Source organism: Labrus bergylta, chromosome 7 (assembly GCF_963930695.1).
Source record: "Labrus bergylta chromosome 7, fLabBer1.1, whole genome shotgun sequence".
In the NCBI taxonomy this organism is placed as follows: Eukaryota; Metazoa; Chordata; class Actinopteri; order Labriformes; family Labridae; genus Labrus; species Labrus bergylta.
In genome coordinates, this window is record NC_089201.1 from 8,401,914 (window position 1) to 8,414,765 (window position 12,852).

At 43.4% G+C, this 12,852-nt stretch overlaps 1 protein-coding gene across 1 annotated transcript in view; it reads right to left on the minus strand.

Annotated features, from left to right (window-relative positions):
• Positions 1 to 8,900, minus strand: part of b4galnt4a (beta-1,4-N-acetyl-galactosaminyl transferase 4a) — a 158,513-nt gene extending 149,613 nt beyond the window's left edge. The window contains exon 1 of the mRNA XM_020641850.2: positions 3,135 to 8,900. Coding sequence (XP_020497506.2) covers positions 3,135 to 3,276 — 142 coding nt within the window. The 5' untranslated portion in view covers positions 3,277 to 8,900. The remainder of the gene's footprint in view (positions 1 to 3,134) is intronic.
• Between the last annotated feature and the right edge of the window lie 3,952 nt (positions 8,901 to 12,852).

Here is a 12,852-nt window from a genome sequence, read left to right on the forward strand (position 1 = left end):
CACTGTTTACAATGTGTAAAAAACAGAGTCTTCAGGGGATCCATTAAGGAGCGTTCACCTTAAGTTTCAGGCCTGTGCTCCCTCATTATGTGGAGCCAGTGAAGCAACACACGGGCGCACTGAGGGGAGTAAACTGAAGTTTGAAACAGACTGAGTATAAACTCACCTGCTGCAAACGGCCTCCGACACACTTCTTAAATCATTATTCACAATTAGATAGACACTGGCCTCAACGGGGCACTTTACGCCAAGATGTTTACATTTCTCATAAGTCTGTTGGTTACACGCCAACGAGACATTATCTAGTGGCTGAAGCACTCGCAGCAATCTGCCTGATGTGTGTGTGTGCTCGCTCAAGGAGAGGATCTGCCGAAGACAAATCGAATTTCCTTCTAAATTGGGACAAGCGGAATGGAAATTTGACAAATTGTCATTTCATATTCAAATAAGGGAGAACTCAGGCCAAAGATGAAATGACATTATTTCTACCTGGCCCTGCACCTCAGCGCTTACAATCAATGAGGATTCGTGTGTGGAGAGAATACTGCCAGCCTGATATGAATATTTACACACTTCATGGAGCCCCAGTTTCAGTAATGGCTATGTCTCACTTAGAAAGCCTCGGTGCGAGAGCGGACATGTTATTCATAAGAGGTTAAGTGAGTTGACCTGCTCAGATGCCTGCTAAATGGAAGACAGTCAATTAGGCACACAGACCGGCACAGACCAGCAGAACAACTTCCTTCCTTCCTCATCAGACCAGTCACTGAGGGTTACATGACTATTAGTGGGATTCTTAAAATAAAGAAAGCAGTGATGAAGAAAAGCTGAGTGTGTCCGGCTCTGTGATTTGTGAGGATCAAAGTGGTTAGCGTACAGTACTATGATGCGAGTTGACTTGAAATCAGCAGCAAGTCTGCAGATACAGCAGATTCACAAAGTTTAAGGAATGTTTAATGCACTGATATCAAGTGATTCTGCTCGTCTATCTCCTCCCTCCTCTACCTCAAACTTCCTTTGCCCTGCCTGTCGCAGCAGATGGCTGTATATACACCAATGAGTCTGGTTCTGCTTAAAGGTTTCTGCCTGCTAAAGGAAGGTTTTCCTTGCCACTGTTGTCAAATGCTTGTAGGATTAATGTCCAGTCCATGTCCTAAAGAATACTAGAAAGAGAAAAAGTCTGTCCCTGCTCATGTCATATAATAACTTCTGTGTTGTTTTGCTGCTTTTTTTATAGTGCCGTGCAATTTAATAACCGCGTTAAACATTACATTACATTTTAATCTTTCTGAGGCTTGTGCTCTACATTTTTGTTCACTTTTCAACGAAATTCAGCCACATAAATGGCTGAACAATAAATCCCACTCCCATCGTCATTGCATTATGATAATCACATAAATGTATCGCAGTGCCTGCAGTGCAATATTAAGACAAGGACATTTTATGTGTCATCATTGCCATGCATTCACTCCCATCATGGGAAATGGGCCGTGCATTTGACCAACCAGGTCAGCAACAAGACACAAAAGGTGTATTGAGATCCCCAATTTGCATGTTCCAATATTTGTTAATCATACTTCATAAAGTCTACAGAAGCTTAATCCACGGTGGAAGATTATATTTCTTAAATGTGGACTTTCCTGCCAGGACACTTGGTTGCCTATTCCCATCCTTAATCCTGACACAAACTCACAATCATTTCAGATGCAGTTCACTAAATGCAACACAGCAGCAGACCAACGTCAGTCTGTGACTGATAAGCCTGGTGTGAGTGTGCCCTTAACTCTCACCGTCAGGAAACTAAATGTGGGCCGCCGCAGGGAAAACCCCAGGGCTGAGAACAAGAGACAATAACTTGATCCTTGTCTGTTAGTGTATAATGTGTGCATGTGCTCGGGTACACTCTTCAAGGACATCATAATCATTGAGTAGCCTATCACTTTACACAGACAGCTGCAGAAGAGAGGGTACACCATCATCCCAAGTTAAATCTGTTGTAGGTGAGTCGACGTTACATAATCCAACACGTTTAATCCGTATATTCTACATTAATAGTTCTACTCGACGTCTCACTGAGCGGATGAATTTGATCAAGTACTAAAGCAGCAGGTGGAAATCTGTCTCCCGCGCTGTACTCACCCAGCCGGGATATTTTTCAAAGTCTGACTGGCGTAGCTGTGACCTCTGAGGCCACCTTCATGAACAGCCCTTTGATTATTAATGTTGAAGGCGGAGGTCTGGCTTACGACCCAGGCCAACACCGCGCTGCTCTTTACTGAGCTGGAGAAGGAAACCGTTGTTAATTTATGAGACATGCTGCCTCTCTGTGTCACTTCTTCATCGCAGCATATCTGGAAGCACCCATCATTCAGTATGGCAGTTAGTCTCCGGGACACATTTGACATCAATACAACATAGAATCCTAATGAAAAGACTTCATATAAGTCTGTTTTTTTTACTGACTGAAAACAACTAAATGAATGTTTCACCAAATCATTTGATAATCAATGAATCATTCTAAAGGCATTTCCTGCAAAAATGACAAACATTTGCTGGCTCTAGATTCTTAAGTGTAAGGATTTGCTGCTTGACTTTTTTGTTTATGACAGCAAAGGAAGAGTTTTTGCGGGTTTAACAGTTAGTTCTAAAAAAAAGAATTTGAAAACGCAAGTTTGGGTTACAGGAAACTGATGAGCAAGTCACAAAATATGACACTTTACAGGCTACGAAATCTCGTTTGCTTATGCTTGCTTGCAACCTTTTAGTTTTGCCTACTATCCAAAACATAAAATGTTGTCCTTAGACCAGTTATTATGTTGACAACCAAGAGTATCATGCTTTAGTTTATAGCATATTGTCCCCTCAGGTGTGACATTAATATTCCTATAATATCCCTGTCGGGGCCAACTGCACTCAGTAGTGGCTTTATAGTGATGTTACTCGAGTTAATAGCAGTATTACACTATAGTTTATGGCATAACCTGCTGAGATGTCACTACAGTATTCATAGGAGGCTGTTACCAGTACTTTGAAATGTATTCAGGAGCTGTGAGTTCATATCCAGCTAGACCAGCGGAACTTGGATGCGGAATGACTCGGATGATAGAGTGAGGTTTCTCTCTCTCAAAGCCTACCTTTCCCATAGTTGAAGTGGAGTTTGATGGTCTTTCCCTGGTTGATGTGCAGGTAGGTGAACCACACGGCGGAGGTGAGCAGAACCAGCAGCAGTAGGAGCTTGAACTGCTTCCGGATCTTCTTCACGGGGAAGCGCAGCATCCTGGCACAACCATCCTCCGGTAGCCGCCCGGTAGAGAGTCAAAACGGGTCCGGGAAAGTGCTCGTTTCGGGCTGCTGCTGCTGCTTGTGTTTGATTCCTGTCTGTCTGCAGCTCTACACTGACAGGCAACTTCTCCCGGTCACAGCCACGGCATGTGACCGGCCAGTGAAACAGGGAGTGTTAACTACAGACAGCTTAAAGCGCGTCTCATTCCCCCGGATCCACGGGCTGACAGCAGCGCCAAACGCGTCGTATCCTCAGATGTGGCTCCAAACACCTCTGTGGTAGTCATTGCTTATGAATGCAGCCCGGTTTACCCCCCTTTTCCTCTATGAATAGCGTGGCTTGTAAACAGGCAGTCCGTGCTGGAGGCGGGCCGGGGCAGCCGGGAAAAGGCTGCAGATCAAAAGCCGCTAAGTTCAGTTAAGACTGTGACCAAGAGAGCAAAATAGCAGTCCGGCGGTAATCTACACAAATCCCCTGTGGCTGAAGCCTTTGCTGACACCGAGGCGCTGATTATTTTATCGGCTACTCAAGGATCATCCCTGGTTTAGCGCAAAGTACCGTAGAAGAAGAGAAATGTAGTTTCCATGTGAAGACCTTATCGGACAGAGCATCTTCAAACCACTTCCTACAGAAACGACGGGGGGGGGGGGGGGGGGGGTTGGGGGGGAGAGAGAGAGACTTCTTTCAAGATGAGTGCAAATGCAATTAAAGGGCTCTTCCGGAAATTCTTTGCCGGAGTGGCAGGTGCGAAGGTAACCTGATGAGGGAGAGAGGGGAAGGTGTCACATCCCTCTGCGCTCCATCTATTGTCGAACACGGCTGAAACTGACACTCCGGCTTTCCAACGGAGGGATTCAGATGGAGCGCGTTTTTTATTGAAGTCCTGGGAGAGGAGGGGCGATCAGCTGTCATCCTCACGCTCGGGCTGGTGTGAAGCCCCGCGACGAGTAAATAAACCAGTGTAGATTAAAAACTGTGGCTGATCCATGGCGAGTGGTGGTTAACAGAAATACTTCAACGTGGCAGCCCGATTTGAGAATCCAGGGAACAAGGGGGGTCCATGTGCTCCCTCCGGTTATCTCGCGGCAGGTGCGTTTCAGCCAATTCTCCCCCGAAGTGTCTGCGATGTGCGAGGACCACAAGCAAATAACCTCATCCGGATTAAACTAATGAACAATGGTGTAAAAGGGCTAGCTGCGATGCACTGCTCCGTGTTGTTATTCTTGCATGAGCTTTTCTCCCTTTAAAACGCCGCAATAGCATCGTGCAGCCCGCTTGTCACCGCGCGCAGGGAGAAAAAACAGCCGAGCTCCAGGAAGGGTGAAGCGGAGAAACCTGCAACCGGCAGCGACAGATCCAGGAGGGACCATGTTTTTTTTTTTTTTTTGTTTGTTTTGCAACAATGAAACACGTAGAGGTGTCTTCTTTCACTGCACACAGCCCTGTACGCCCATCAATTGAGCATCTTAACGGTGCAGAGCAACCTACCCTGAGAGGACAGCGAGTGACGAGTCTGGCAGCCAATGACAGGCCTGCAAATGGTTCAGAGGAGGCGGGACGACAAGGTTTCCCCCCATACCGCCGCTGTGTGCTAGTGTAATCTATCATCCAATGGCTGAACGCACATCCTCAAACTTGTACAGATTTCTTGTGTGCAATTTTCCGCTGAATTCAAGGCCCTATGTTAATTAGATAAACAATGATAAGTCGTTTTGCAGGTATGAAGAAATAACTCAATATGTCAAACTACAATAATAAATGTTTGCATAGAATGAAATGGAATTGTACCAGCTACAGTGGCTATGTGCTTAACACACCCTAAGAATATTTATTACCACTCTATTTGAAACAAATCACATCATTTCTGAGCTGAAGAGCGTTTTCTCCACATATCACCTTTGAAGTTGAGTCCATATAATTGTATGATCATTTATATAAGACTTAAAGAAAAGGTAAATTATTCATTATTCTTTATGTTCATTCAACTTAGCTGAAACAACATTTTCTAAATTGACTTTGCAGTTCATTACACAGCTCGTTAGCAGGTGTGTGTGTGCGTGTGTGTGTGTGCGTGTGTGTGTGTGCGTGTGTGTGTGTGTGCGCGTGTGTGTGTGTGTGCGCGTGTGTGTGCAGATAGCCCGCTTATGCACTCGCGCAAGACTGCCACCCTGTGGTAAAATAAAGAACAGCAATGACAACATGAGGTGAGAAACAGTGTTTGGTCATCACCTACTTTATTAAAAATCATATGAGCCTGAACATCTCACCACAATTCAAATAGGCTGACTATGCTTGAATATAATTCCTATCAGTGAGTATGCTGAACGCCTGGACCCGGGGGCGCCTGGACACCTGTTAGAAGACATTAAACTACACAAGTGTGGGAATGAAGTTTTTTTTTAAAGCCTTTTATATAACCTCTATAGAATAGGTCTTCTTTTCAATGTGGCTTTCACTTAAGGCTGACGAAAATCATTACGTTTATCCCCAGCTAAATACAAATGTGGTTATCCAGCTGTAGCTATTGATGCCATTATGAATCTAGACCAAGGATCAAATGGCACAGAACCTGCCCTATAAGTATATGACCTCAATTTACTTTGTCCCAGCTGTGCCTTCTGAATCAGTCGGGCCTCAAACCATAATCCCCTCTCTCTGTGGATTATTAATGTAATCTTCAGAGCAAACACCGAGCGTAAATGACACGCTTAGGTATTCATCTGGGCCATATTGAAATGCATGCTTGTTGAATAGACAAACATCATTCATGCTGAGACCAAAAAACTTCACGGCACTCACCTTGCTTGGGTTGTTGCAGGGAAAACCGAAGGTATTTCATCACGCACGCTCACTCAGTTTTGAAAGTCACCCAGAGTGTGTAATCAAATAGTTTTATGTACTGTTTTTTTTCTATATATTCTCTTTTTCTATATATTATTATCACAGGCCTGTTGAGGTCCAATACTGTTCCTCTTTGTGTTTGATCATCAGACTTGTTTTTGTCAGTGTGAAGCCAAAAACAAGTCTGTCTTCCACTGCAGTGTACCTGATATTCTGCTCTGCTGTTATTTCTGTTTCATCCACAGGCAGGCAAGCTTCATATGCAAGGCAAGTGACCCCCACACGTTTATCTCAAATTACAACTAGACCATTAAATTCTCAAACTGTGGTACGAGTACCACTGGTGGTACGCGGGATCCCTCGTGTGGGACTCTCTTGTGGTCTTGAGTCTCTTATATGGGAGTCTCTGATTTGTTTGTTTTTTTAAATAAAGATGTACAAATCAAATGGTTGACAAGCAAAGGCAAGCAGAGGAAGCAAATATGACAGTTAACTTCAAACAGGAATTATTAGAAAGTGAAGTTTGGCGTATATATCAAGCAGGGCAACTGAAGTCAACGACATATGACTCGAGTCACATCCAGTGATTGGTTGATTCTTTTGGAGTGGCACAGAGAATGAGCTGTCAATAATAAATAACAGGAATAAAATGGCCCCAAACTGTGTATGTAGTTAAACAGACGTAAGCTGTATGTTGAACTTGGCCATAACGGTGATACTTGGAGAGCCAAATATTTTATGTGGTGGTACACATTGTGAAATGTTTGAGAGCCACTGAACTAGACAATAAGTTTCACACACATTGCATGTGGCTCAGCTTTTGTGTGCAACGTAGGCTTTAACTGTCTAATAGAAACGTTTTATTGCAACCACCTTCAAATCCAGGAAAGTGGTCTTTTTCAGTTTAAAATTTAACTCGTGCTGAATTCCCTCTCTGCCTCTTCTGTCTTTTATGCCTGCCAGAACATTTGGCTCGTAGGTTTCTCCCCTCGGGGATCCCCATGCCTGGATGAATCCAGGAGGAAGCTGAACTATATGGACAGTGAGGGTGTTCGAGGTAGGGACTGATAAATGTAGAGGAGCTTCTGTCTCAGAGGGTTTCAAAGCCCACGGGGGGGGAGGGGGGAGTGAATGCCCAGGTTGCTCTGACAGGTGTCAAAGAGTGGCACTGAAGTTATAATACCACTGAGCACAGCTAAAGGGGGGACCATACAGACTTAGTATGCAAAGAGCATCATATCAAAGTGTAATGCCGTGTATCACTTGCTGAGCCTTTATAGTGCATGTGTAAACTCTTTGCCATCTCTTTCGGGTTAGGTAAACTAGCTAGTTTAAACTAACTGCTGACCAGAGGGTGAAAGATGGGTTTGTGCAGAAATTGCAAAGGGAGCTAAGAAGTATGACAGGTGATATTTATGTAGAATTAAAACAAGAGCACAAAGCTCATGTGAGGAGTTGTATCTGGTTATGAAACAGCCTGAGATTAATATTGATGCATTTACATGACCTACATAAGCAAACGAGACCACGAGGAATAAGATTGATTATTTCTATATGGCGGAGAAACAAGTACGTGTTGCGTCTGTGTAATAGTTCTAAACATAGTGGCTTTCTGATTGAAAGAAAGCCCTGAAATTTTCTAAATATCGCAATCTTACCCCAACATTGCTTTTTAGGGCAGAGTTTCTTAAAAGAAGCTAAATCACATGGTATGAATGATCCGGTCTGCATCGTTGTATAGCCTAACTTCTGTGCCAGTTTCTCAATAAAGGGGCTGTGCTCACTGGCATCTTCTGAGGACAACACAGTATCTATGATGATGCCAGCATTGCAAAAGAGAAAAAACTAGGCTTTGCAATCAACAATTCATCTGAGCCCAGAATCCCAGCTTTTAAAAAATATCCTCTCCTTTTACAAAATCCTCTCCTTTTACAAAATCCAACATTTGCTTCTCTGTCTTTTGCCTTCACTCAAGCAGCACTGGAGCTGTGAGGCTTTGATGAGATGTGTGAGCTAAAATGTCACAGGGATTAAGGGGGTTTGCCTCCTGCATCTTTTCAGATCAGTCCTACCCACCTTCTGCTGTGCCTGAGCTCCTTCCTCCTCTACAAACAGGTGTGTAGAGGCACTTCTGTCTGCTCGCCTGTGCCCTATTGAATTTTCTTCGGGGGAAATAACATTCCTCCATATTTACAGATGAGTGAACAGGGAATTGGGAAGTTATGGGGAGGAGAAGAGGAGGAATGAGTAGAAAATAAGAGTGGGGATGAAGAGATATATTCAAGGGGAGTGTCAACAGGGAAGAAAAGATGATAGGGTTAAGATTAGTTTTTTCTTACCTTTGGATGAGCAGGTATTTTCCTTTAAATTAGCTTGTAGTTATCTAACCCATTCATAGTTATCTAAGCCAGTTGTTCCTAAGGTGGATGTCGCGAGACACTGAGAAGGGGGTCACAAGATGCCTCTCAAAAACAAGTGAAAATTTGCATATTTTACAGATTGTGGTAAAAATATACTGTATACAAAAAGTAGTTCCATTTCAAATAAAACCATAGCCGTTAAGCGATTTATAGCTTACTGTCATATGTCAAAATTCCCTTGAATGTTAGTTTGCACACAACTGCAGCACTGTAGGTGTCTGTTGCTCTTTACAGATAAAAACACACACAGACATCACCTGTGCCTGTTTCTCAAATTCTGTAAGCCCACTCAGCTCTACAGTCTCTACATGTAGGTCACTTGTGTTCTGCTTCTTGTGTTTCCTACAATAAATTACTCCAATATAATGGTTTTTAGGCTGTTGTGATTTTTTGTGTTAAATGCCAGTGTTTGGAAGGTCCTGGCTGTGAGTGACGTTTATACCTCCAGGGACAGTGAGGGACCCCAGATCTGATCTAACTGTTATTCTCCATTGAATAAAGCTTACAGCTCTATTCCAAGTCAAGGCTAGTATTGTAGTGTTTTTATTAGGACATATTTGTTCTGAAGTCACATGTAGTTGAGTTTTAAGAGAAGTATTTTGACCAATTAGACTTGATTTCCTCAAAAAATTGGACCATTTTTCCCACAGCATTGGGCCCACGTTTTCCAATAGCCACCACTTTAAAAATGTAAAAAGTTCACAAGTCAGAATAATCTAATCTATCTTAATGATCCAGACTATTTTATACGATGGCAAGTTACCAACTGCATCTTTTTTTCAATCAATCATCAATCTTTATTGGTAAAGTGTATTTGTATAGTAATTCAACAAATGTTATCTCAAGACACTTTACAAAAAGCAGAATTACATTTCCCTTAAAAGATTGTCATTCTACCTAATATTCAGAAAAGTGTCATGTTATAGCTCAATGAGAATGTTTAACTACTACTCTATCAGTAGTGTGTTACGTTTAAAAAGTTATGTTAAAAGTTTGACACTTTAATCATTTTAATCCAATCCAGCCCCTGAACCAGCATCCACACACACACACACTCACACACACACACCAAACATACAGACACACTCTCAACTGCTGCTGTTTCTTCAGATTTGAAAATGAAACGTCTCCGGAGATGTGCAGTTCAAACAGAGGGTTGAGCATCACATTTTACAGCCGTTGCCGGCTGTAAGGTATTTGATCTAAAGATACGTCAACACAAAGTGCACAATAAATGATCAAAGTAGGATATTTGTTGACAACATTCTGGCCTCTTCCCTAAAGAAGAGAATGTTTTCATCATGAAACCACAGACAAGAAAAATGATCAAAAGTCTGAGACCGAAAGTGACTGTTGCAGCAATACAATCTACATAGGCTTGGCATCTTTTTCAGATTCAATGCTGACATAAAAAAAAAACTATGAGAAACAACGGAATTCAACCGGCTCATTCATTATGTTTTGTGTTTCGAGTATGAATGTGCAAAGAGAGAAATCTGGGTCATTTCTCCATCATTAGTATGCTTGCCAGGTGTAGCGCAAAGAGGATTAGAGGAAAGTAATGCCAACTGGGGCTCTCTATGTCTACCTCACCTTTCTCTATACCCGTCTCTCTCTCTCGCTCTCTCTCTAACCAAACAAGCACACTTTTAGTGCTCCCTGCTGTCACCTCAAACAGATATTCATGACAAGTAGACCAGACTTGTAATAAAACTTTCATGCATTACCAAGCACCAATGATGAGCTTGTTTCAAGCCCATTAAACAAGGAATATTTCCTACTCTTCATTTTGACATTATGTGTGCTCATAAAAGCCAGGGGAAACACATTTAGTCAACAGGTACCAAAGATGGCTGCTTGAAGTCTTCCCTCTGTGACTGCACCTCCCAAACATTGATTTTGAGGCGGAGTAGTGGGGTAGAACTAACTTGATGTGGTCAGATAAATCATGAAAATGCATTCCTTATTTATGGGATAATTGTTTACTATGGGCTGCCTCCTGTTAAGAGTCAAGCAAAATTATTTGAAAACGGGTCTGTGTAAGGCAACATTTGTATATCTGAGTTTAAATAATAATAGTTTATAATAAGGCAATCATTTCTTAATACCTTGTAACTATGTACGATTTTGATTTCCTTATTCCAAAGTGCAATACATGAAACGTGATATTACAGGAAGGCTACTTTACTTTCTTAAGTTATGGAGTGCTCACAAGGATGTTTATGTGTCCACCAATAAAAGATTCACGGTGGATTCTGCAGAGACAAGTTAGTGACACATTAAACCTCTCTGAACAACACACTCTCTTTCTGTCTAGATCAACTGGCTCCCATCAAAATTAAAACTGTCTCATTCACACACTCTGCACCCTGGTACACTCTCGAACTCCATAAAATGAAAACCCGCAAACGCCAGCTCGAAAGACTCCACAAGAAAACCGGTTTCACAGTTCACTTCCAATCATACTCTGACTACCTCAAACAATACATGGAAGCTCTCAGCGCAGCCCGGTCCACCTATTACTCACACCTCATCCACTCAGGCTCATCCAACCCCAAGGCTCTCTTCTCTACAATAAACAAACTCCTCAAACCCAGTGACAACACCTCTCCCTCCTTCACAGCTGATAAATCCAATGCTTTTCTTTCATTCTTTCAATCCAAAATTGACACCATTTACAGCAGCTTCAACACTCTCACTGTCCCCTCTTCATCCCTACCCGCATCCCTTCGCCTCATCACCCAACCTCTGTCTCAGTTCTCCCCTGTGTCCCCAAACAAGCTATCCATCATCACCTCTAGCATGAAGTCCTCCACCAGTATTCTCGACCCAATCCCATCCAGTCTCGTCAAAAACTGTCTGCCAGCCATCGCGCCACTCATAACCTCAATCATCAACTCCTCCCTCTGCTCTGGTTCAGTACCCAAAACTCTCAAACTGGCAGCTGTCACCATCATCTTCAAGAAACCTGGACTCAATACGGACAGCATGTGCGACTTCCACCCCATCTCCAACCTCCCCTTCCTCTCAAAAATACTGGAACGTGTTGTCGCCTCCCAGATCAAATGTCACCTCTCCTCCAATAACCTGTTTGAACCATTCCAGTCCAGCTTCCGTTCCCAGCACAGAACAAAAACAGCTCTCCTCAAAGTCACCAACGACCTCCTCCTCTCCTCAGACTCTGGCCTCCTCAACATCCTCATCCTACTCGATCTCACTGCAGCCTTTGACACCATCAGCCACAATATTCTTCTATTCCGCTTAGAACACTCACTCAACATCACTGCCACTGCTCTTTCCTGGTTAAAATCCTACCTCACCGACAGACAACAGTTTATCAACATCAATAACTGCTCCTCCTCCATAGCTCCTTTGTCCCAAGGCGTCCCCCAGGGTTCGGTGCTTGGTCCCCTCCTGTTCATCATATACTTGCTCCCCCTTGGTAACATTACCCGCCAGCATGGTCTCCATTTCCACTGTTATGCTGATGACATCCAGCTCTACATCTCCACCAATTCAATCACCACTGAAACCTGCTCTACCCTGACAAATTGCCTCAATGAAATAAAAATATGGATGCACACCAACTTCCTCTCTCTCAACTATGCAAAATCGGACATAATAATCATTGGCCCTAAATCCCTCTCCAATTCCATTCACAACTTCTCCTTCACAATACACAACTCCACTCTCTCCCCCTCCCCTCATATCCGCAATCTTGGAGTCATCTTTGACAGCCAGCTCTTCTTTGATCACCACGTCACCCAGCTCGCAAGAACCGCCTTCTTTCACCTCAAAAATATAGCCCGCCTCCGTCCGCTACTCTCATTTTCTGCTGCTGAAACCCTAATCCATGCATTCATCACATCCAGACTCGACTATTGCAATAGCATCCTTTTCGGCACATCACCAAAGTCATTAATAAACTTCAATACATCCAAAACTCTGCTGCACGCCTCCTCACCCAGACCCGAACACGCAAAAACATCACCCCTGTCCTGCATAATCTCCACTAGCTCCCTGTCCCTTACCGTATCCAATTCAAAATCCTTCTCCTCACACATTAAAGCCCTTAAACACCAGGCCCCCCTCCTACCTCACGGCTCTCCTTCACCCTCACACTCCTGCACGCAGCCTCCGTTCTTCAAAACCTCCTATCTCCCCCTCAACCAAGCACTGAACCTGGGGGCACAGAGCCTTCTCCATAGCTGCCCCCTTCCTCTGGAACTCACTCCCTACACACATTCAACACTGCACCAACCCTCCTACTTTCAAATCACTTGTCAAAACTCACCTCTTTAAACAAGC